This window comes from Danio rerio, chromosome 14 (assembly GCF_052040795.2).
Source record: "Danio rerio strain M-AB ecotype USA chromosome 14, GRCz13ab, whole genome shotgun sequence".
In the NCBI taxonomy this organism is placed as follows: Eukaryota; Metazoa; Chordata; class Actinopteri; order Cypriniformes; family Danionidae; genus Danio; species Danio rerio.
In genome coordinates, this window is record NC_141034.1 from 35,217,468 (window position 1) to 35,242,519 (window position 25,052).

At 38.0% G+C, this 25,052-nt stretch overlaps 1 protein-coding gene across 29 annotated transcripts in view; it reads right to left on the minus strand.

Annotated features, from left to right (window-relative positions):
* mbnl3 (muscleblind-like splicing regulator 3) overlaps positions 1-25,052 on the minus strand; it is a 90,506-nt gene that overhangs the window by 61,124 nt on the left and 4,330 nt on the right. For 8 of the 29 annotated variants that reach the window (XM_087280740.1, XM_087280737.1, XM_087280745.1 and 5 more), the window contains exon 2: positions 8,213-9,316. In XM_087280740.1, coding sequence (XP_087136866.1) covers positions 8,213-8,386 — 174 coding nt within the window. In that variant the 5' untranslated portion in view covers positions 8,387-9,316. 29 annotated transcript variants of the gene reach the window in all.

Here is a 25,052-nt window from a genome sequence, read left to right on the forward strand (position 1 = left end):
CAAACCCTAGTAACAACTTTCCGCTTCATGCAAACCTCTTCTTAGTACTTCAGCAGGCATCATTACATCTCTTGGGTGACAAAAACATCATGAGGCATTAAACTGCAAAGAGTTTCTCTCATTTAATTCCTCCAGCTTTTATCTCCTCCCTCTCTCAGTCATAACAGCAATCCAACCCTGTGATTTCAGATAGTGACGGCTGGGCACTTTTACTGTTCTGATAAAAACAATCAAACAATTGGATGAGCAAGTAATCTACACAGGTCACTGGCGCCCAGTGTTAACAACTATAACGCGCTTCAGAGGGATTACTGTATCCAGTCGACTGACGCTGTTGCTAGGCCTCATGTAGCCTCTCTCTCTCTCACTCACTCACTCATCCTCCTCCTCCTCCTCAGTTCCCTCACACATGATGCACACAGCCAAAAAATGGCCAAATAATACATTGTAGCTCAATATAAGAGGAGACAGCTGCTGCACTCAGACAGAGAGGGCCTTGTGTGGCTCTTGCGCTGCACATAAACACATACACAGCAATATAAACACACAAACACATTTGTTGTGCTCATAGCGCCAAGGTTAATGTGAGTCCTGATTGACCCGCAGGTCCAGAGTGCTGCTTACTGAGATCTCAGTAACATGGACAATGTACAATAAACACGTGATAAAACTTACATTTCAGCCTATGAATCAATCAGCAAGCAGATTATTGCTGTAAAGTGTTTTAAAGGGACAGTTCACACAAAAATTTTACAATTAGCTATGGGAAGATAACCAGGAACAAGGATTACCGTGGTTTGAAAAAGTCAAGGTTTTAAAAACATCAACGTTTTTGTTATACTGTTTCAGTGGTATAAGCAAGTTTTGTTTGGGATTTTTTTTTACATGTTTTTCACAACTATTTTATTTTAATTTCTTTTTAGGGCAACAATATCTACCGCAGAAAAGAAACCTTTACATCAAAAGCTACTGGTCCAAAATATTTTAAATGTTTTTTTGAAATAAAATATACTGTTTAATGGAGGGGGAAGTTGTTGTTGTTAACCCAAACATTTTAAAAGAACTTATTTTGAAGCAGTAATCACAATACCGTGATACTGTGAAATTTTTATCCAAGGTTACCTTCAGAATGTTATACCGACCTATGCCTATTTACAATCTTTCTGAGCATATTAAAGGAGATATAAAAAGGAGATATAAAAGGAGATATTACAATATAAGATATTATAATATAATTGTGTTGTTGTTGCTTTTCATGCAATTGCACTGGGAAATGTTGATGGGAAACTCCTAGAAAGTACTCAAAAGTAAAATGAATGCATCTAAAAAGTTAATAAGGGGGTTACATGTTGTGTTTTCTAAAGCTGTGTTTTCAACAGCTCCATGAATGAAACAAAATCAAGTTTCAAGAGTTCACTTAGCTTCCCGGTTCTTAGCTGATGGTTGATTATAAAGGGTGTTTGGCATGTTGTCCCGGGAGAGAGCCCTAAGCTCGGCAGATCCTCGGGCCGGTCGCACACCAGAAGCGCTGCTAGGCGACGGGCAGCGGCATGCATTTTAGAATTCATAAGTCAGCGGCTGTCCGCGGCGCCCAGCCACGACTTATGACTGTTCATATTTCTGCCATGCCACAAAGTGGCATTTGAATAGTTTCATTTTAAATAACATGCAAATGTGCGTGTCTGGTGTGTGATATTATCAACTGTCATATGCGCACCGCGCCGCGGCTCTGAGCAGCGCATCCACTGTGTGACGCACTTAAGAAGCATGAAGGGGTGCATTAAAGGCACACATAAGTAAGCGTTGTCACACCATCGCTAAATGTTTAATTGTAAACAACTTCAAGGGATACAGATGTCAGCAATGTCAGGCGTTTGTTATTGTAGCTTATAAAAGGCAAAGTGCGCAGTACTACACATGCAGTGTAATCGAAAGCAACTCACTTTATCAACATGCAAGATCACATTCATCTAATTTGCTTAATCTAAGTATTCTAAAGTATGGCTATATTTTACCAGCAAGGATTTCGACACACCAACATGCAGCAAATGTTTTACAAAAGTTGCGTGTAAGGGGGGAAACACGTCAAACTTAAGAAATGTGAGGGCTCATGGAATTAACTTAAAGGTGAGGAATGGACTGTCTTTAACAGCTTGTGACATCATCAGGCACATTATCTGAAAATCTTTACATGGACACTAATACTCTGATTTTAATATGATTAAGATAATACTCTGATCATGAGTCTACTATGTAAACAGTGACTTTTGATTATCTTAAAGGACCACAGACACAAACTGCAGAGAAAACATTTATAGGCTGGTGACACAATGACATTGATGGATCTACAGTATGTGTTAAAACATGTCAATGGGAATCATGAATGTAACAGTAAAAAAGCAGCTCATGTAAACACCTGAATCATATTATTGTCTTATTCAGATTAAGGCAAAACATTAGATCATTGATGTCCATGAAAAAGTAGTCACGAGCCCCAATCCCAAAAAAAAGGTGTTCCCTGATTTTGATGACAGCCTTTCCACAGCTTAGTAGTGAGCTAATGTAATGTTAATAGCATATTGCAAATCTTGCATTTATGCTAACAAACAAATGATCAAAATAAATATATTAATGCAATTCAAATAAATAAAATATGAATTCATGTTTACTTTAAACGTATTATAAGTATAAATTTATATTGTTCAACTATAAGGATATATATACATTTTTGTCAATTAATTTTGTGGCTAAAAAGTATTGGTTCAGGCAGCATTTTGGCACCGGTACCATTTTAAAAGTATCGATTTAGCTCTGGTATCGAAAAAAAAAAACGATACCCAACCCTATCTATGATGTTGATTTAGTTTTGTCAGTTTACTTATGTTACATGGGTTTGGTCTGTGGGAGAACACCGGAGAGCCCGTAAAAACCCACGCATACACGGGGAGAACATGCAAACACAGAAATGCCAACTTGGCCAGGTAAGATCAGAGCCAGTGACATTCTTGCTGTGAGGTAATAATGCTAACCATTGGGCCTTTGTGCCACCATGACAAGGAAAGAGGAGGAGTAGGGGTGGAAGGGGAGATTCTTCAAGACGAAGATGGCTAATTGTAAGATACTCTGATTATTTTTAGTGATTTAGGAATCGTCTGGTTGGTGAATCATGCGTTAGCTAATGAGGACCAGCTGCTATCAATCATAAGCGCGTGCTCCTCTCCAAATTAGTTTACAAATAAACTTCACTTGAAAAGACCAAGAAGTCATAATTCACTCCATTTACTTGTTTCAAACCTTTATGAGTTTCTTTTTTCAGTTGAATGCAAAAGGCGATATTTTGAAGAGGAGTCTTTGTTTTACTTTAGAAGCCAATGGTTATAGGTTTTTAGTGATCTTCAAAATATCTTCTTTATTGTGCAACAGAATAAAAGAAACTTAACACATTTTTGGATAAACTTCTAGTTTGAGTTGATTCACTCACTACAATTCTGCAACACAAAAGCTGTCTGATTCAGATTCAGATTTAATTCACTAATCAGTCAAACTGATTTGTTGATAGATCAGTTTTTTAGTTCAAACTCACTGACTCTATAATGCAGTCGCACCACAATTTCTGGAAAGATCTGTGACTGATATTTTTTTAAATATGACTCATACACCTACCAACTCTTTATTTCAAAAGTCAGTGATACTGTAAATACAGAATAAATGTCATTTAAACCGTTTTCTTTTAAATATGTTATAATTTATGTATTTTAAAATGAATTTTCAGCACTCATTACACCGGTCTTCAATGTTGCATGCTTCAGAAATCATTTCAATATGCATATTTGATGCACAAGACACATGATATGAAAGAACATATTTGATACTTAAGACACAAGAAAGAAATGCAACCCTTGAGACAAAACTAGACAGGAACTTTTACCACCTTACAAAACGAAATAAATAATAATGTAGACTTTGCATGCATGCTTTTGTATGCTTTCATCTGTATTTCGTATTGTCTGAAAGATATCCGCATGGGGAAAACTACAGTAATTTATAATAAACATGTTTTTGAAGCACATAGTAAAGTGTATAATGTGTACAACTCTTTGTTAATGAATGCTACAGAATGTTGTAGCATAGTAAACTGATTAACTGTAATAAATACTGTAACATTACTGTAAACTGTGGTGCTGTGATGGTGTATAATTATAGTGTAGAAAACTAAAGCCTACTGAATAATTTGTTTACTGCAGTAGTGTCGTACCACAGCAACAATATACTTACTTTGACCATTAAATTCAAGTAATTATCTATAGTATGCTTCCAAACACTTGTAACATAGGCCTCAAACTCAATTCCTGGAGGGCCGCAGCTCTGCACAGTTGTGCTCCAAACCTAATCAAACAGTATCTAGAAGTATCTAGTGGTCTTGAACACCTTGATTGGTTGAATCAGCTGTATTTGATTAGGATTAAAGCAAAACTGTGGAAAGCTGCGGCCCTCCAGGAATTGAGTTTGAGATATGTGATTATTTTGTATTTATATCTCCTTTGAAATATGGTATAAATCACAAAAAACACTGTCTCCCATTCAGTTTTTTACTTCCAGACCTCCATCTGAGTTATGTGTGCCACCAGAACCACTTGACTGAAAACAGGCTATACTGTTTCAGAAGATATTGAATAGGTCTAGGGAGTCTAACAGTATTTGTGTACAGAAAATTAAAGTAAAATGCAAAAAATGCTTTTCTTACTTTGTTTTATCTTGTTTCTAGTCCACAAGTCAAAAAAAAATCTTAAACCAACTAAAAATAATTGTTCAGTTTTCACTGTCAGAAGAAATATTAGGAGATTTTGCTTGTTTTAAGGAAATTATCTGCTTTAAATGGGTTTGGTGAAATAATTTACTCAGTTTTCACTCTGAAATGGAGATATTTAGACTAGAAACCAGACAAAAATTCTAAAAAATGTTTTTGCATGAATCAAATAAATTCCACATAATCACAGGGATTAAATACAATTCAGATTGGACATTGTATATTTTTGCGATGTGACTATTGCTTATGTGCACGTTGTGATATTGCTGCTGAAATATAGTATATTTTTCTAAGTTTTTCTTTCTGGTATTTTAAAGAACAAAAACTGTAACCACTGACTTCCATAGCAGGAAAAACAAATACCATGGAAGTCAACGGTTAAAGGTTTCCAAATGTTTTTAGAGTTTCTTCTTTTGTGTTAAACAGAAAAAATAAACTAAAACTCAAACAGATTTGTAACAAGTAAAGAGTCAGTAAATGATGACAGATCTTCATTTTTGGGTGAACTACCTTTTTTAAGATGTCAAAACTCCAGTATCAATTCTCTGGAACTGCATGGGGAAAAAAACATTAAAATTCCTTAAAACAGTTTTTGAGTTCCACAGAAAACAGTCATACAAGTGTGGCTTAAGGGTGAGTTGAAAATTATGACAGGATTGACTGAATTGCTTCTTTCATTACTGTGCTTCTATGACTTTCTCACACTTTCAAAGAAAATTATTTACACAAAAAGTACCAAAAATCACCTTGAAGCACTTTGAGTAGGATCTTACAGTATTTGCACACTTTTTGGATATATAGTGGAATTCCTAGCACTTTGGAGCACCATATAAGCATTAGCTAACATGGGTGCCACACACAATTAAGTACACAATTGAATTGTAATTGAGAAGCAACAAATCAGTTTTATCTGTTTTGTTTTTGATGATATACAAAACAATTATGAGTGTATTGTTTTGATTGTTCTTATAAAGTCCTTGAATTGTTAATTTAACTTCCGTATTTGTTTATTGATGGATGTGTTTTGTATTTTATAATACATTTTATTTATACAATTTCTGGATTTCGATCAGGGTTGTGTGATTAATCGAAATCGAATCGCATTTTGAAACATTGTGATTAGTAATTAAATTCATTTTTTAAATTCCCCCGCCCAAAGTAAATGAGTGTGTGACAGTCTTACTAGTCAATTGAGCGAGCTCACGTTTATTCTGCCCAATCAGAATTGCACAACCGAACTACAACCACGTAAAAAAAAAAAAGAAATCAAACTGGAAATCGCTGACAAGTGGGATGATGGCGTCTACTACTTCAGAAGCATCAATAGACGAATTAATATCAATGAAAACCAGCATTTGTAATATGGGAATATTTTGGTTTTAAAGTCACAGACACCGAACAAAAACAGGTAACATTTTTAAGAGCTGTTGCAGAATTGTTGCCATGGCTTACAGATTATTGAGCTGAAGCTTGACTTAAAATTAAATCATAAATCAAATCGCAAAATCTGTCATAAATAAATAAAAAATTTTTAAAAAGTAGAAAAAAAAAAAAAAAAAAAATCGCAATTAGATACTTTCCTAAATTTCGATGTTTGTTTGTTTTGTGTACCTATTGTGTAAAATCTGTATGTAAATCTGTATGTAAATTTGAAAACTGCAATAAAAACTAAATGAGAAAAAAGTAATACCAAACAAACTCCCAGGATTTATTAAGCTTTTTCTCAATAAGATTACATTATTAAAAAAATAATAATGATATTTTCAAACAACAGACTCAAATTCGATGTTATTTAACTGTCCCTTGATGACTGACAGAACTGTCCAAGCAATTTTTGTGCCTATATCAAGGCTATTCAATTAGTTTGTCATGGGGCCCAGTTCATGAAAAGCATCCCAAATGAGGGGCTGGAGAGATATGACTTGCAATATAAGTGATGACACAACAGCATATAAGAGCCCATATGTTGTAGTTTTGCTCCTTAAGACACCCAAGTTGTATTTTTCTACATTAAAATGTTAATATGTTGTATTTTAAAACTACATAATATCAGTGCATTGTACAATGTGGCTTTTTTTTTTTTACAAACATTCTAATGTTGTATTTCAAAGCAGTGCATTGCTTAAATAGGCTTCTTCTACATTCAGACACATTCATATGTTATGTTTTGAACTGCATTACAATTATAGATGCAACAATTAAAGATTTTGGTTGTACAATTATATAGTCTGAAGAATAATCATGGTTTCATGGTTATCATGTTTAATGTTTATTTAAGCTTTATATTAGGTAATTATTTAAATGAACTGTTGTTATCATCTGCGTTCACACATACATAATATTTTTAATAAATTGCAATAATTTGTCTAACATATCTTTAGTTTACATTGCACCGAAAACCACACACAACTCTCAACGCTACGGCTTGAGATGTTTTCTACTCTGTCTGAAAGGCGTGAGCGTTTCGCTCCGCTTGCGCGCGCATGCATTCTTGCATTGGAAATACCGAACATGCACGTGGAAAAGACGCAATTTGTGTATGGCCCGCTGCTATAGTAATACAGTGTGCATGCACAGGTGGCATAACTTTGTTTAATTGTAGCGGTTTTGTTCCGTGCAACAGAAACATGGCGTTGAGAAGCCTTTAAGCTTAAGTATCCAAATGTTTTCGGCTGCTCGTGCCACTCGCTTAATGTCAGGTGACATTAGACTGCAGCTTGTGCTGTATTGAACAGATGCATGCCACTTTATAACTATAGTGGCCAGTTTTAGACTGAACTAAATTTATTTTTAATGTCTTGGTCACACTATTTGGAGGGCTGGAACAAATTGCCTCGAGGGCCAAGTTTGGCCTGCAGGCCGACAAATTAAATAGCCCTGGCCTATATGATGACCATGACACTTTCAAATAAAAGCAGCATTAAAAAACCACCATGGACTGCTCCTTAGATAGATTTTAGCGTGCATTTTGGATAAACCATGGAACTATTAGCACTTTGGACCACATAAATACTCAGGGATGTACACACTCCCAACAGTCATTGGCAGTCCATCAATACGTATAAAAATGGTGTCATTTGCGAAGAGTAACCTAATAGTTGAATCTCCTTGACATTCCCATAGTGCAGCTATGATACTTTTCGTCACAGTTGACCAATCTATGAGCAGAGGTTGCAGTGTTTTAGGCTGACACAATCATAGAGTCAAAGGCTGATTTCAAGACATCAGCAGGAGAGAGAGAGAGAGAGATCGCTACTCAGCAAAAGATCCTTGAGGTGTTACGATGTTTGACAAAATTAACAAACAGCGTGTCTGAGTAATCAAATTTGCACTAAAACATCACATAATGCTATAATTGTGAATATATCAGCAAACAAACTCTAGTGTTGAGTGCATCTGAGTTACCTTGAGTGAGTCGAAGCAGGCGATGACGCGGCCGTTCTCCACATGGCAGGTTCGAGAGGGGTGAGCAAACTTGCATTCGCTGTCCGAGCGTGAGCAAGTTCCTCTCTGGAACTCTCTGCAGACCTCCAGCGTCAGCCACTTGGTGTCGCGGCCCATGGTCACATTGACAGCCATGGCGGTCCCTCTGCAAGCGGTGGGTGAGCAGAGGCCTGGGGTGGGGCAGCCAGGCGTGATAAAGCACAAAGGCTTCAAAAAATCAGCACAGTGGCAAGGAGATCCACAGTTTAGTCTAGAAACAAAAACCAAACTCTCACAAACAGAAAGGGAGCATACTCTAGTGACCGACCAACCAAAGCGGAAGTATGACAAGAATATGAGATCAGCTTAAAGTCAGGTAGGGAGAGTGAGGAATCCAGAGGACTGAGGTGGGGTAGGTCACTGTGACATGCTGCGGTGCATCTTCGGCTGTCGTCCAGAAAAACAAAGCATTAAATGTAGAGTAGAGCGACACTTTCTGTATGTCTGCAGTGATCGCCCCACCGTCTAGACTCTGGAGATCTGGGTTTAAAATAGCCCTCTTGCATTGATGTAAAATGGACTTTCTCTTATTTTAGGCTTTCGAAACCCCCTTGCCCGATGCCATAGTTGCAGCAGTCCCTAAAGATGCTCTCGCATGACTGGGTCACAAGGGATGGCGAGCTTGCAAAAGAAAAAAAAAACTTTCAGATCTTAAAAGGGAAACTAACTGACTGGAGTCCTTGTATAAAAAGGTGAAATGGTGAGCAGGCAAAGTTGAATCGGGAACAGGCAAATGGGTTGATTGACTGTCAGGGTGAAATATAGCCCGAGCCAAGGCCAAGCGCACACGCGTGCTCTCTGGAGTCAGCAGGGAAGAGAGAGCACTCTGAAGCGGAGACCAGCCAGGACGGGAGTGCAGACGCAGACAAGGGCTTCCGCAGCATCCAGATGAGGCACTTTATGGTGATGCGAGTCTTCTTTCACTTGAATCGCTTTCTCATCCCTGCCGCTTTCCCTGCGTCCCTTTCATCGGACTGTGACTTGTCTTCACGCACTTCTAAGATAGTCCTCTTGCGGATGGAGAACCTGACAAAAACAAAAAAACAAAGGCAACAAACTCAGTTAAGTTGTGAAATACAAGTGGAAGATAACAAAGCAAATGCCTGAAGCTGCAGCTGTTTATGTTGCAAACCTTCAACTGGGGAATACAGAGGTGAACGATAAACAGAGAGAGGCTGAAAGCGCATGGCAGAAAGCGCGAGTGAGAGAGTGCACGAGAGGTAGAGGAGGAGTGCAGACAGGAGGCAGGCAGCAATGCAAAGGAAAGGGCAGGCTGTGTCTTGATTAAGAGATAGAGAGAGGGAGGGAAAAGAGGGAGGAGGCAGGGAAAGGACAGAGAGAAAAAGAGAGAGAGAGAGAGAGCACATGGGACACAGCAACGTCACTTTATGACTCTAAAGTGACAAAGTTAGCCCCAAACATAACAGTGCTCAATGCAGAGGCCATAAACTATGTGGTGATCGCACGCTCTCTGAGTTTCTGAACGCGGCTTTTGTGAGAGAAAAAGAAAGTAGAGCAAGTGAGAGGAAGGGCAAATCCCCATAGCTGCAGCTTTTGAGCACGGAACACTACAGCAGCCAATCAGCAGCTGAGCTGCAACCTGCCAAGGTGGATCGGCCAATCGGGGGAGGCTAATATATCGATCGTTAGTCTCCCCACCCTCTTTGTCATTGCACTGCTCCTTGGCTGAATCCGAAGGAGAGTCTCTCCTGGAGCATTAACGGGAAGGTTCTGACACAGGCGATCACTGCGCCATCTTACTGGAGTCACAGGTGGGAGAATGAAGGGAACAGAAAGGACAAGTGAATGGATCGTTATCGCATTCATTCTGCACGTGGTGATGTGAAAAAAGGGGGAGCAGCACCACAGGGGGATGTGAGTGGGTGTCTTGGGTGGGTCTGACAGCTGATATGCCGTCCCTTGAGAGAGATAGGGAGACAGTACAGTGAAGAATAATCAATGGTGTGATGACCAAGCATACTCAAACCGATGCGGGAGGGAGAGAGGGAGGGAGGGATGGATAAACAAATATCAGGATGGCAAAATGAAAACAAATAAAGCAGAGGTGAACAAGCAGACAGCGAAGGGATTAGAGGAGAGGTTAAGGCAGATATTATCTGTCCCCATGTCTCACAGCGACAGACACAGACGGAGAAGGCGGCAGGTTGAAGGGGTGAGGGGGGGGTTAGTGCGCGTGATCGGAGCACGCAGACAGACGCTCCAGAAGGAGAGCAATGCGGTTAGAAAGATCGGGAGAGAAAATGAGGGAGAGAGGATGGAAATTAAATTAATGACACCCACCTCCAGATACAAGAACAAAGGCACTAAATGCAGTGCAACGTAACACCACGCAAGGCAGAAAGTAGGTTTTACAGCAGGCTGACGTGCAAACCCTCCCCCAATATCAGCCCTACAGTAAGATCGATGAAGACGCCCCCCCAGGGACCGCGGACCAGCATCGAGCGGTTCGTCAGCACTGAAGTTAGCACATCTCTGTCTCAGAGCAGCATGGTACTTCAGCCACACCTGCTTCCTGCACACACACACACACACACACACCAGCGAAAGGCCAATTATCTGATTTATATGTAAGCAGGTGAACGGAGAGGTGATCCGTGAAAAGAACATGTGGCTGTGACGTCAGTCGCTGTGTCTGAGTCCCTCCGCAGACGCCGCTATTACCCTAATATGTAGTACAAGCGCCGCCTGCCCAACAATCTCTAATCCCCCTTGAAATGATAATCAACGTTACTTCTCAAATTGGATGATTTTTATCTACGTGATTTGTAAAGCTAACGATCACACACACCACAAAACAATGGGACAGTTAAAAATAAATGTCTCAAACTGATTTCACAACGTGATTAAGTCAATTATTAACGCAAATTAGAGCAACAAAGCACAACTTGACTAGTTGGTGTAGGCCTGGCCTAGTTATTACAAGCGGAAATTACTGTACAGGCATGAAAGCAGATAGCACTAGATGAAAGTGTAATAGTTTCATTTAGAAGGACCACTAAATTAAAAAAGCAAAAGCAAAACAAGAGTGTTAAAAAAGCTAATTTTGACAGTAGGTTACTATTTTTACTATCTTTAAACAGAAATATATGTATATGTATATATATTTGTCAAACATTTGTGTAACAACACACAATTCAGAACAAGAATCATTTGATGGCACACTACAAGAGTCAAAATATCATAATGCAGTCCTAAAATTCTAATCTATTGTAATTATACATTTTTATATTTTGTCATTGTCGATCTTAGATGATGATGATTATTATTATAAGCCAGTATCATATGATGGCAAGTGTAATATACACTTACTGGCCACTTTATTAGGCACACCTTACCAGTACAGTGTTGGGTCCTCTTTTGCCTTCAGAACTGCCTTAATCAGTGGTATAGATTCAACAAGATACTGGAAATATTCCTCAGAGACTTTAGTCATTATTGACATGATAGCATCATGCAGTTGCTGCAGATTTATTGGCTGCACATCCATGATATGAATCTCTCGTTCCACCACATCCCAAAGGTGCTCTATTGGAAATCACAGTAGATCAGAAGTTTCTGAAATACTCAGACCAGCCTGTTTGGCACCAACAACCATGCCACATTCAAAGTAACTTAAATCACCTTTCTTTCCCATTCTAATGCTCAGTTTGAACATAGATCATCTTGACCATGTCTACATGCCTAAATGCATTGAGTTGCTGCCATGTGATTGGCTGATTAGAAATTTGCATTAACAAGCAGTTGGACAGGTGTACCTAATAAAGTGGCCGATGAGTGCAAATGATAAGTGAGAAACATAAGCACTGACGTATTTAAAAAACGTTATATAAACTAATATCAATACCTAAAGAAAAATTAAAAGCAACTGATATGTTATTGATAAACTGCATCACGCATCCCCTATATTTTACTCTAACCAGCACTAATCAGATAATTTATGCCTTCTTAAACCATCTGAATGGTGCAAGAATGAATCAGATTTTGCCAGGGTGCTTTGGCTGAGCAAGCAACACCATGTGAAATTAAAAACAGCAATGCAGCATTTGGAATGCACATGCTGTAAAAACTAGTGTGTTATGAAAATCATCAAATATAATGCTTAGAACGATTCACTTCAATTGACAACTGGAAGCAAAAAAATAATAAACCTTCAAAATAGGATGCACTTCACACAAAACGAGTATCTCTGATGCACAGGCAAGAAGACAAATAACCTTGTGCTCGATACTAATAACATCAGCTATATGTACTGCAATTGTTCTACAGGCTAGTGTAAGTGCTGGTTGTGTGTAGTCAGTTTACTTTGATGTTCTACATCAGGAAGGCAGCTGGGCAGTGGATATACAACACAGCATAAGTGTGTGTGTGTGTGTGTGTGAATTGGGCGCAGATATCAGAAGTGTGGAGGAGGCGAGTGTGCATTGTTTCTACAAGGTCACTGAGCTGTATACACACTGCACTTGTAGCACTGTCCTACAGGCAGCGAATGTGTATGCACAACTATCAAAGGCAAAGTCAATAACGGGAATGTATAGAAGACAGTGGATTTAAGAAGAAATACCTTTTGACAAGACTAAGCTGTGGTATGTAGATAATATTGTACTCTATGAGGCCGCCTCAGTCTGAGAATGTATAAACATGACACAGCTACTGTCTGTCTATGGGAAATAACATAATTCCTGCTCAATGCGCATGAAATGTAAATTCATGTTCTGTAAATGCACGTTAATTGATCTCACTGTAAATAATTCTTGTGCAAATGCATACTTTTTTATTGACTTTGACAAATCTTCATCAAAATTAGTTTTAAGATGTAGATTTCTTCTATTAGTTAGTGTAAACCTCACCTCTCTGAAATTAACTGCAAGTTTGCATTTATTTTTTGTTACTAGGAATGCAACGTTTATAGATTTTGGTTGTACGATTATAGTGTGCGGAATAATCACGATTTTACGGTTATCACGATTATTATGCATTCATTAATTTCAGAACACTACTACTAGTTTTGAAAATCACATGAAAACTGATATTTATTGCTGCTCAGTAACCAAATAACATTCATTCATTCATTTTTTTGGCTTAGTCCCTTTATAATTCGGGGTTGCCACAGCGGAATGAACTACCAACTTATCCAACACGTTTTTACGCAGCGGATGCCCTTCCAGCTGCAACCCATCTCTGGGAAACATCCACACACACTCATTCACACTCATACACTACGGACAATTTTGCTGTCCCAATTCACCTGTACTGCATGTCTTTGGGCTGTGGGGAAACCGGAGCAGCCAGAGGAAACCCACATGAACACAGGGAAAACATACAAACTCCATACAGAAACACCAACTGACTCAGTTGAGGCTCGAACCAGTGACCTTCTTGCTGTGAGGCGACAGCACTACCTACTGCACCACTGCGCTACCAAATAACACAAACATTAATAATAAATAAATAATCCAGCACAAAATAATAATTAAAAACAAACAATAGTCCATTTCTCTTTGGACTTAAAAATAAGTGAAAAAAAGGGTTTTGGCTTTTAAACATAAGTAATAATTTTACACTGAAAATAAATGACAGAACAATGAATAAATAAAAAAACTAAAATAAGAATAAATAAAAAAATTATTTGTTTAATATTATTCTAAGCTACATATTAGCTAAGTATTTCCCTTTTTAAAGAGAACAAATGTAGTCAAAGGCTGTTGAACCTCTTTTAACATAATATTACAACATTGTTTGGTATTTTCATTTTCTATTTTTCTCTCTCTTTGGAGTAGAAATATGTTCATTTTATACAAAGTGCCTGGAAAGCGTGAGGATGTTGTGCTGCTTGCTGGCTGCGTGCGCGTCTCTCGGAAATAGCTAACTGGCACGTGCATAAGACGAGATATGTAAATGGCCTCAGCCATGGTTAACCCTGTGTGTGTGTGTATTAGCCTTTACAAGCTCTTAACTTTAAACAAGAGCACAGTTGGCATAACTTTGTTTAAGGCTGGTTTATACTTCTGCATCGAGTGATCGGCGTGACCCACGTCGCCTGCCTTGCTCGTAGTCATGCATTTGAACTTTTATGTTCTGTTTGTGTTGCTCTGCAATAACACTTCTGAAACGCTAGCTGGCAGTAGGTTATGTTATGTTCCTCTGTATCATGTTTCTTCACGGGTGTTTTGTTTTTTCTGAACGCTACCTTAATGTACAAGCAGCTATAACTCACTCATTCAGAATTGGGAACCGGCGAACGTGCAACAACCTTAATCATATAGTAAATATAAAACAAAAGTTTTCATCTGGAGCTCCTTCACCGGACTCGACACTCACTCCATCTGCCTCTGGGGTGTCAGCACCGCCCACGTTCGTCAAAGCTACCAAGCTGACCAATCACAGAGCTTGCGCGATGCGTCATTGTGATGAGTATTTTTGAGAGGTGTGCACTGCTTTGGCATCAGCCAGAGCAAGGGCTATGCGACCGCGTGATGGCTGCGTCAGACTATACACGTGTGCTTGACGCAGAATCAGCCTTTAATCAGCAGTTTTGTTCTATGCAGAAACACAGTATTAAGAAACCTTTACGATAAATTAACCATGATGAATTAAAGCACGGTTAATATTGAAATCCATTAATCGTTGTATCGTTAATTGGGACACCACATTTTACATTGCAATCATCAACAAATACACAGATTCAAGTTTATAGTCTCCATTTCTATATTTTTGGCTAATTAGTTTCACTTGGACGTAAGTTGCAATAAGGCGCTATTCACACTAGTAGTTGTCTTGGTTTGTTTAATCTAAAGCATAAAAAAAGAAAATACCATATTTAGTCCTTGTTCTCTGACCGTTTGCTCTGGCATTTTTAGACTGAAAAAATCTTGCTGCCTTACATTGTCATCTAAACTTACATCAATCAAGCTGACTAAAAAATATCAGTTAAACTTAGTACGACTCAAAACATTTAGTTGAGACCTGATTACCTAAGTTAATAAGTTAAAGCAACATAAAAATATGTTTGCTGACTTTTTGTCTTTCCATTTTTTTAAAAGTGTATAACCAAATGTAAGGAAACAAAAAAGGCTTTTAAAACTCATGAAGAGCTAGATGTGAAAATGTGTGAAGGAGAGAAAACTTTGTTTACAAAAACAAAGCTCTGGTGCAATGAAACTGTTTGGAACTGTAATGGTTGAAGTTTGAGCATTATGGCCTGTTTTAGTTACGTTTTGAGACCTGGGGTCCGTTCTTCATACGTGAATTACTCAATTAGCTGGATAGGTTATTGACGTTGAAGTTAAAATATATAGAAATAAAACTTAAAGCAATTTGAAGCACAAAAACATGGGGTGGTTCTTCAGGGGTTCAAAGAGAATGTTTATTAATATGGAATTTTTAGATACAAATGCATACTATTTTAGTCATGCACACGCTTTGACAGCTAATGTGACAGTGATTTGATGCTCTGCAAAAGTTGCAGACACACTTAACGATGTCAAAATGTTTTTTTTAAATTGCTAAATTAATTTAAACTCTCAGAATTAAGAAACGTAAATAGGCCGAGACTACTATAGTAAAGAAAATCTGCTCTAAAAGTAAAACTAAATAAATTGCTAAATACTCTTGACATATGAAAGTTTAAAGCCTGCGACTCACAACAGATGTGGAAAGTTATTGCGTATCATATTTAACAGTTAACTATGAATTTTATATCATTTTGCTCACACAGATAATTGAATATTAATCAAATTATGTTATTACTCTGCTGTGCCATCAACCAATTAATGCATTGCTGATCATGATATTGAGGATCGATAGATCAGTCCTTCACAACACTTGCAGCGATCCTAGATCAGTTCATCCAGACATTTTAATCTGATTCACAAACTTGTTTAAAGAATCAAATTAGCCAGAGATCAGTTATCAAGATAAAAACAACCAACAGCAGCCATATGATCTTAGATCATTTAAGCAAGGTACAAAAAACGGACCCCTGTTTTTGTTTTCAACATATTTGGCCTTTGTTGTGTCATTTATAAGTCAAACTGCACCAGAGATTGTTTAGAACTGAACTGAGAACCAGATTTTCAGTGAGCTGTTTGGTTCAGATTGAATTTATTCACACTATATTACTGTAACTAACAAAGCAATCAAATCAAAATTAGTTTTAATCAAATCAGATTTGCCAAGTGTGATTACACTTTAATGGGAAAAAAATCTTTAGCTACTTTACCTTCATTGTGGCTTTATAGGGCTATTACATCCACAAATAAAAACTCTATCAGAATTCGATTACATCTTGCCATTCTAACACTGTATAAAATGCTGGGTTCCACACATTTGATTTGTGTTGGAACAACATGAAGGAATTAAGCTAACTTAGTAGTTTTAAGTAATTTAAGTGGATTGAAGATCCAAAAATACTCAAGAATTGTGCTGTTCAGCTCATTTTAAATTAATAGTTTGAATAACAATCAACATTTTTTAGTGAAAGCTGTGTGGATTTTATTATTTATTTGTGGATGACTTAAAGTATTGGTTTTGTTTATAAACAACCAAAAAAATTGATCCAAAACTATTTTTAATATTCCAAAAATGAACATTTTCTATCTTACAGGTTTGGAAAACCAATACAATCATTTACTTATCCTCTGTTTTGGGGTGAACCATCTCCCTAAAAGTTAGTTGTCTATTCGAGGCACACTTGCTGAATGAGCTAATCTTAGATCTTGCAATTATCGATTATAGCGATCAATATGACAACAGCTGCCCTAGGTGTAATAATTACAGTGATCACTAGAGTAAACACTGTTTAGTGTTCATCTGAAGTCTATATTCACTGCATGTTTCACTGCGAGTCATGTATCAAGCATCAAGGTGTAATAAAAGAAACATTAATTAAACCAATGTATACAAACAGACTACAATACAAAGAAAAAACCTGCTGACCAGTATATTTTAAAAGCCAACCCAAATCTCACTGCTTGATGAAGCAACATTCTGCAGACGTGTCTTTTTTTCCAGTTCCCACCGGAGTGCAACATTTTGCTTATGTAAATAAAGCAAAGGCCATAAGCCTTCTGTATGTGTTCTGTTATTTCTATGGAAGTTCACAGTCTTCAGGACATGAATCACGTGTGAATGGGGAAAAGAGAACAATGCGACACTTCCATGCTCATAATCATAACTAAAGATGACCTTGAAATGCAGGGAAGGTAATGACAGGCAAACAGTTGCAGTATTCAAAGGACTTCCACTGTGTACTACGCAATGAGTTCCCAAACAACCCAGAAAAGCAAGTAAGGTAATTACGTCGGAATGATATGCAGAACCGACGCATGACTGAATCTGGTTGCCATGCTCGTCTGCAGAGACGCCAGTGGGAGTGTGAGGGTCAGTTGGCAGAGGTCAGGGCAGGAAAAAAGAGGAGTCTGCTGTTCCAACGCACTGCAGCGCTCAGCAGCACTGGAGCGCCACAACATAACCTTCATACCACAGAGCTGACGCATGCAGGCCAGCCCAGCATGACCAGCACACACTGCAGCTCAGGCAGCACAGCACATGCTCCACACATGCATTCTGCCTGCTGCAGCTTGTACTGCAGCATTTCTTGCGGCTAAGAGGGAGTTCACTAACTCACGATTCAGCTTTGCATTGCTTCTTGATGACAGTAGTCATTTACGTTGTTTACTAGCCTTTGCGTCTCTCAAAATATGCAGCGATGGACTGATTTTTTATTTAATACTGTATTTAAGTACATTTTTCAAGTATTTATGTATTTGTGAGTATTTTGGACTTTATTCCAAAGCATAATACTGTAGCTTTTGCCTCAAAAAACTAGTTGTTTCTTGTTATTTTTATCTTTTTCCCACTCAGAGATGTGATAATGTGTCCGATTGGTGAACAAATGTATTCTTTTTAATGCTACAGCCTGTGAAGTTATTAAGCAAATCACACTGAATGATTTATTCGTTAATTGGACTTATCTGATTGCATTTGTTCTTGAGTCAACAACTCATTGACTCAAATGATCCAGTCAGAGTGAGTCTCCAGTTAATGCTTTGCTAATTCAAATGATCTGCTTAGAGTAAGTCTCAGTATGACGGCACTTTTCAAATGAACTGGTCAGAGTGAGTCTCCAGTTAACGATTCATTAATTCAAACAATCCGCTCAGAGTGAGTCTTCAGTTAACGATTATTGATTCAAACGATTCGCTTAGAGTGAATCTCCAGTTAACGATTATTGATTCAAATGATCTGCTCAGAGTGAGTCTCCAATAAACGATTCATTGAATTTTTGAGGTTAGATATACAATAGTGATAGGAAGTTCGGATCTTTAACACAAACTGGATCTTTTGTGACAATCCTTCCAAGTTTGGACCCAACATTTCAAAAATATGTAGTCAGCAATCATAATTTCAGTCAGTTAAAACATCAACATGATCTCAAAGTTTCTTACAATTACATTTTGCAACCCAACTGAAGCATGATTCAGTTATTTAAATTCCATTAAAAATTTCTGTGATGAAATAAACATACGAAGATTCGCTAGACCCATTCTTTTTAAGGTCCTCGGTTTACCCGCGCAGCAGTTAACTCAGTACTCAGAATAACTCAGTACATAGTGGTTTATTTCGAGTCAGAGGGGGTATCAGGCATGTAAAAAGCAAGTTTTTTGTGGATAAGTGCTTTACGTTTCTGGAGACGCGAATCGTTTAAAATGATTCTGATCGATTTGGTGATGTAGTTTAACTGGTTCAACTGGTTAAAAAGGATGATTTTTTTGCAAATGCGATCACTAATTCAGAAATAAAACTCATTATTGAGCACAAATTTGTTAAACTAATACTTTTAAATGTCTGTTTGGGTCGCAGGCCCATTCTGTATAGATATATACATTAGATGTCGCCTGGCCTATTGTTGTCTATTGGACGGAATGCGTCAATAGCGCCGCCATCTTGCTACAGGGTAACGCTCCTTTGAAATAATTGCGGGACCAAGGTACAGTGGAGGACTGTGGCCATCCAAAGCCAGAGATATACACATATACACATATATCTATGATCGGGAGTTTTCCTGGATGTTTTTATGTAATTTTTTTTTCTAATTTCGAAAATTATTATTTTACATCACTTTTATTGATGGATCAGTGACCGCACGGGCATTCCTGACAAAAAGCTCGTGTTTGTGTGTACAGAATTGTAATATTCACCCTCCCTGTTAAATTTGATCTAATCATGTCCTGAAACACACCTCCTCTCCTGCTTTCACTTCTCATACAGACGGAAGGAGCGAATCGTTTGTGACTGAATCCCCCGAACGGCTCTTTCACAAACGTTAGCCGACAATAATACAAGTTTCTGGCAGCGCAGCATCTCGTTGACATATTTCTTTTGCATTGTTTGCTGATTTTATTCAACAAAACTAGCATAAGCCGAGTGTTTAGTGCGAGTTGGAGCTGCTTTGCCTTATGGTGAATGCAGTAAGTGACTGTTATCATCAATAACGTTACCTGATTAGCACAAAAGTTCAGAACATACAAAAACAGAAAAAAACTTAATATTACCTATAAAATGTTTTGCCTTTGTGTTTTGTTTTCTTTGTTTGCTCGTTACTACACCCGTAGACAGCGCTAAAGTCCTGCATCTTCACGTAATGTCTTGACTAGTGCGGTTGAATGACATTTGTCCTGGGAGCACTGTACCACTGTGGCGGCGCTATTGACGCATGTTCAGGGTCCCTATGCAATATCTAGTGTATATATCTATGCTGAAGAGCGGTGTTGTCGCGCGCGTTCTGATCAGGTGTGTTGTCGCGCGAGTACTGTTAAGCGGGGGAGGGGGGGTTGAGCGCGCGTACTCAAGAGCGGTGTTGTCGCGCGCCTACTGAAGGGCGGGACGGAGGGTGTGTCGCGTTGCAGGGCCCCTTTTAATCATTTTGGAAGGGCACTTTATATCAAGACTGAAAAGGGCATGTGCACTGCACAGGTTGAGCCCTATGTGTGCACGTGCCTGTTGGGTCGTATTTAATGTTGTCACTGCACTGCTGTCATGTCCACTTGTTGATTTTGTTGCAGGACCAACATGACTGGAGGAGGACCGGATTGACCGGCCAAATTGATTGAATTCTAAAAAAGCTCACAGTATGTATTAAACACATTTACAAAGACGAAAACGAAGGACATTAACTATAATAACCTTGGTCTCCAGTTAACTTCACTTTTTTAAATAAACCAGTCAGAGTGGGTCTCCAATTAATGCTCAGAGTGATGCTGCAGTCACACTAGAGTTTGAGCATGCAAAGTTCAGCGCTCCGAAAAAAGTGCGGGATTAAACAAGATGATTAGACATTTTAAAAAGCGAGCAATTGGTCCTTATTTTAAATTTCTCTATAGAGAGGTCATGTTTTGACCCTCGATTGGTCTCACACAGTCAAGTGATGCGATTTTGCAGGTCAAAGTTCACCAAGCTTGAACTTTGCAATGCAGCAAACTGCGAAACTTGTCGCACGAGCTTGCGTTTCCTGTCTGACCCATTCGCGTGTGTATGAATGGAAGTCTGTGGAGAGAAAAGTCCAGTGTGAACACAGCTTTAGTCTCCAGTTAATGAGTCATTGATTCAAATGATCTGCTCAGAGTGAGTCTCTGGTCAACGGTTCATTGATTACAACAATCCAGTCAAAGAAAGTCTCCAGTTAAAGATTCACTTATTCAAATACAATAACGGCCATGCATCTTCCTTGTTGCCACAGCACATAATAAATAAAAAACGGTATGGTTGCATAGTGTTCCTACAATGATATGCCTATGTGACCTCGTTTTTGTTCATGTTTATAGACATTTTACACACATTCATTGTTTTCTATGTGTATATTATTACTATCATACATGTTATTTTGATAAAGAGAGGAAAATAAAACATCTATTTACAGCTCAATGCACAAGTTAATATACGTTTTGTCATTTTAGAGCCTCTCGCCTTCTTCAACAAACATTAACCAAACAGTTCAGTCTGTGAAAGATGGCTGTGTACTTCTTTAAATGTTTGAATCTTATGAACAGACGCACTGTCCCGGCCATTACAGGGAACAAACAGTCTGAATGACATTTAAAGGACAAGGCAGATCAGTGCAGAGAATCTGATGCAGAAGTACGACACAAATGTAACCGATATTGAGCCATGTGCGTACTTCCCTTAATGAAAGGAAGCAATGCAAAAAAACAAAACAAAACACATAGAGACAGTTCTCTGTTCCCCAGAATCAGATCTGCAGCATTAGACAAAAACAAAAACGCCAAAGAAAGTCCACCGAAATGAACAGTTCAAGCTGGAGACATGCATGGCCTAACATGGTAAGAGCTTGTGAGACGGGACTGGCAGAGGAGAAAAGCCCCCAGCCACAGGGAAAAATAATTAGGTTAAGTATATATAATCCTTTCAGCCTATTACAGCCCCACCGCCTTCATTCATAAAAACATGCAGCTGCCTGAGCTTGCTCACAAACTCACAGTGAGGACAGAGACACGTCCGGAGCTCTGGAGAGCACAAACAAACTCTAAAATCATAGGCTAAGAGCTACATGACACATTACAACAGGCTGAGCCTCTTCCCCTCAGCCTAGCTCAGCGTCAAGTCACAAAAACAAACTGGAGAAATACGACGACCATGACAAGTAACTGCTTATCAAAGATGATGAAGCTTTTATGCGATTACAAACACCCCAAAACCTATTCGAAAGCAGGTCAGCTCATTGAAATGAAGCCCGGACTTGCCAAACACTCATCTGCGTTCATGCAAATGCAATATTTACATGAGCAAATGGTGCATTGCACTTTAGAGAATAGTGGTTAAAGCTCATTTGTGAGAACGCAGTCTGATGTGTCATAACCTACTTGTGAAAAAAAAGAGGGCAGTGGCTGTATTTATAGAAGCCATAGTCTAGTTCAATAGAGAAGCAATGTATACAGCAATTTTATAGTGTCGCTCAATGTTTGATCGTCTGTAAACAGTGTCGCTTTATCAGCCCAGCACCTTGTTTTATTGCAATTTCAAAGCATATGGCATAACATAACCTACCATATTTGGTTCAACAAAGTGGGAAAGGGGAAATGAGGACATGTGCTTTGTGTGTACAGTAACCTCGCTCTCTGTTCTTATCATTAAATTTATAGGGTGAATGAAAGCGAGAGCAAAGTCCACGGTGTCGGTGGCAAACGTGCCTGAACCTGTGATGCAGCTTTTGCACATGCGGCGATATGCGGATGTGAGGCGCTTGTGGGCACAAGGGTTCATTAGGGGGCTTCTTTATATCATTTTCTCTATTTGCTCCCTGTGAGGTTAAAGGGAAATCAGAAGCTCAGCAGATTTAACCCCATACATCTAAGAAGGGTTTCATTTTTAACATATTTAAGTAACCAGTACCTTAAAACAGCATTGTTTGAGGGTAGTCATAGAAAACACAAGTCCTCTGCGAACACAATTTTTCCTAAATTTGACTGGTTGCAATGGTACCTTCACTAGGATCTCTGACGTGACGTATGCTGGTCAACAGCGACATCAAGCGCGGCACTCAACAAAATTAGAGCTTAACATTAATGCTTGTTGGTGTAATTCATCCTAAAGAGTATTTGAAAATGGAATTAGTATGTCCCAAATCATATGATGAAATTAGTATTTCAAAGATTCCAGGAACTTCTGGACTTCAAGTAGAAAACTAAAGTGCAAATATGTGCGTAATTTAACTGCCCACAATACAATGTGAATTCAATTAAAATGACAAACATGGATAAAATGCAAACGAACTAAGAACTAGGGCTGCACAAAATTTCGTTTCAGCATCAATATCACAATGTTATCATTCGCAATAATCACATCGCGAGCATTCGCAATGTTTAGTCTGGATTATATTTTTTGCATGAGTTTTGATGCCTGTGATTGTATAATGACCTTAAAGCATTCAGGCATAAGAAATTGTTCCACTTGTGATCTTTGACTATGATTAATGTTTTTAAATGTTTTTTTATTGTATCATTCAGCTACTGTACTATACTGTTAGACTTTTTCGAAATTCTATTTATAGATTTTTATGCATGAAAATACTCAAAACACATGGAAATACAGAAACACAATAGAAAAAAATTGCACAAAACACAACGAAAACATGTCGGGGGAACGCCAAAATGTTTATATATTGGGTAACACTTTGCAATAAGGTTCATTAGTTAATGCATTTACTAACATGAACTAATCATGAACAACACTTGTACAGCATTTATTAATCATAATTGAACATTTACTAATGCATTATTAACTTCCAAGTGCATGCTTGTTAACATTAGTTAATGCACCATGAGATAACATGAACTAACAATGAACTACTGTATTTTCATTAACTAACGTTAACTAACATGAACAAATACAGTAGTAAATGTATTGTTCATTGTTTGTTCATGTTAGTAAATGCATTAATTAACATTAACTAATGAACCTTATTGTAAAGTGTGACCATAGATTGTTTATTAGATGTTATGGAGAATGAGATGCACTCCCACTGCAAAATGATCCTAATCGATCTAACATTATAAATTATTTATAAATAGAGATATTCAAGTTACCTGGTGAAATTGTATTCATATCGCAATGTATTGCGCAAAATAATGCCAGATTTTTCCAATATCAAGCAGCCCTACTAAAAACACAGCGAGACCGACACCTAAGTGGAGAGGCTTTGGTAAAGATGTTTAAATGATTGTTAAATAAAATCCAACATTAATAAAATATTTATTTTCTGTGGTATATTTCATCTGCATCAACAACGTGAACATTAATAAAGGCTTGTTTGGTCATTAACATCTGTATGCATTATTATGCAAACATTTTCTCTGCATGAAAGACCCTACAATTGGCAGATTGATTTGCTGCTGTACCTCAAATATGATAGAAAATTGAATATATAAGAAATATAGATGAAGCGTCACGGTAGCTCAGAGGTTAGCACCATCACCTCACAGCAAGTTTGTATGTTCCCCTTGTGTTTGCGTGGGTTTCCTCTGGGTGCTCCAGTTTCCCCCACAGTCCAAAGACATGTAGTATAGGTGAATTGAATAAGCTAAATTGTCTGTAGAGTATGTGTGTGAATGAGTGTGTATGGGTGTTTCCCAGTACTGGGTTGCAGCTGGAAGGGCATGCGTAAAACTTATGATGGAGTAGTTGGTTGTTCATTCCACGGTGGCAACCCCTGATAAATAAGGGACTAAGCCGAATGAAAAATGAATCTATAAATGAAAAAATAAAGGCAGATGATGTCTCGAGATGATCAATCAGACTATGCAAATTGAAGGTCTGTTAATGAAGTAGTATGCCCAAGACGTATATACTTTTTGTTCACTAAAAAATATACAAACTTTTAGGACGTAGCACAAATAGGTGAAGTGGGACGCAGGAAAGTGCATATTTAAACAAACGGTTGCTTAGAAACAAGGTTGACCAATCAGAATCAGTTACATCAGACAATGGCAGAGAATCTTAAATTATACACACTTTTGAATAAATTGTAACAGTAGTTGATTATTAACATGCATACAGCAGTATGTTGTTCTTTTAGACATTGCGTTTAAAAAAAAAAATTATTTAATCACAAACTCCTGCTTAACTGCAATTAATAATACATTTTTACTCGAACAAAAAATAATAAATGTACTTGTTGAAAGAATTTTGAAGCACTGAACATCAACAACTGGAGGATGTAGGATGGTGT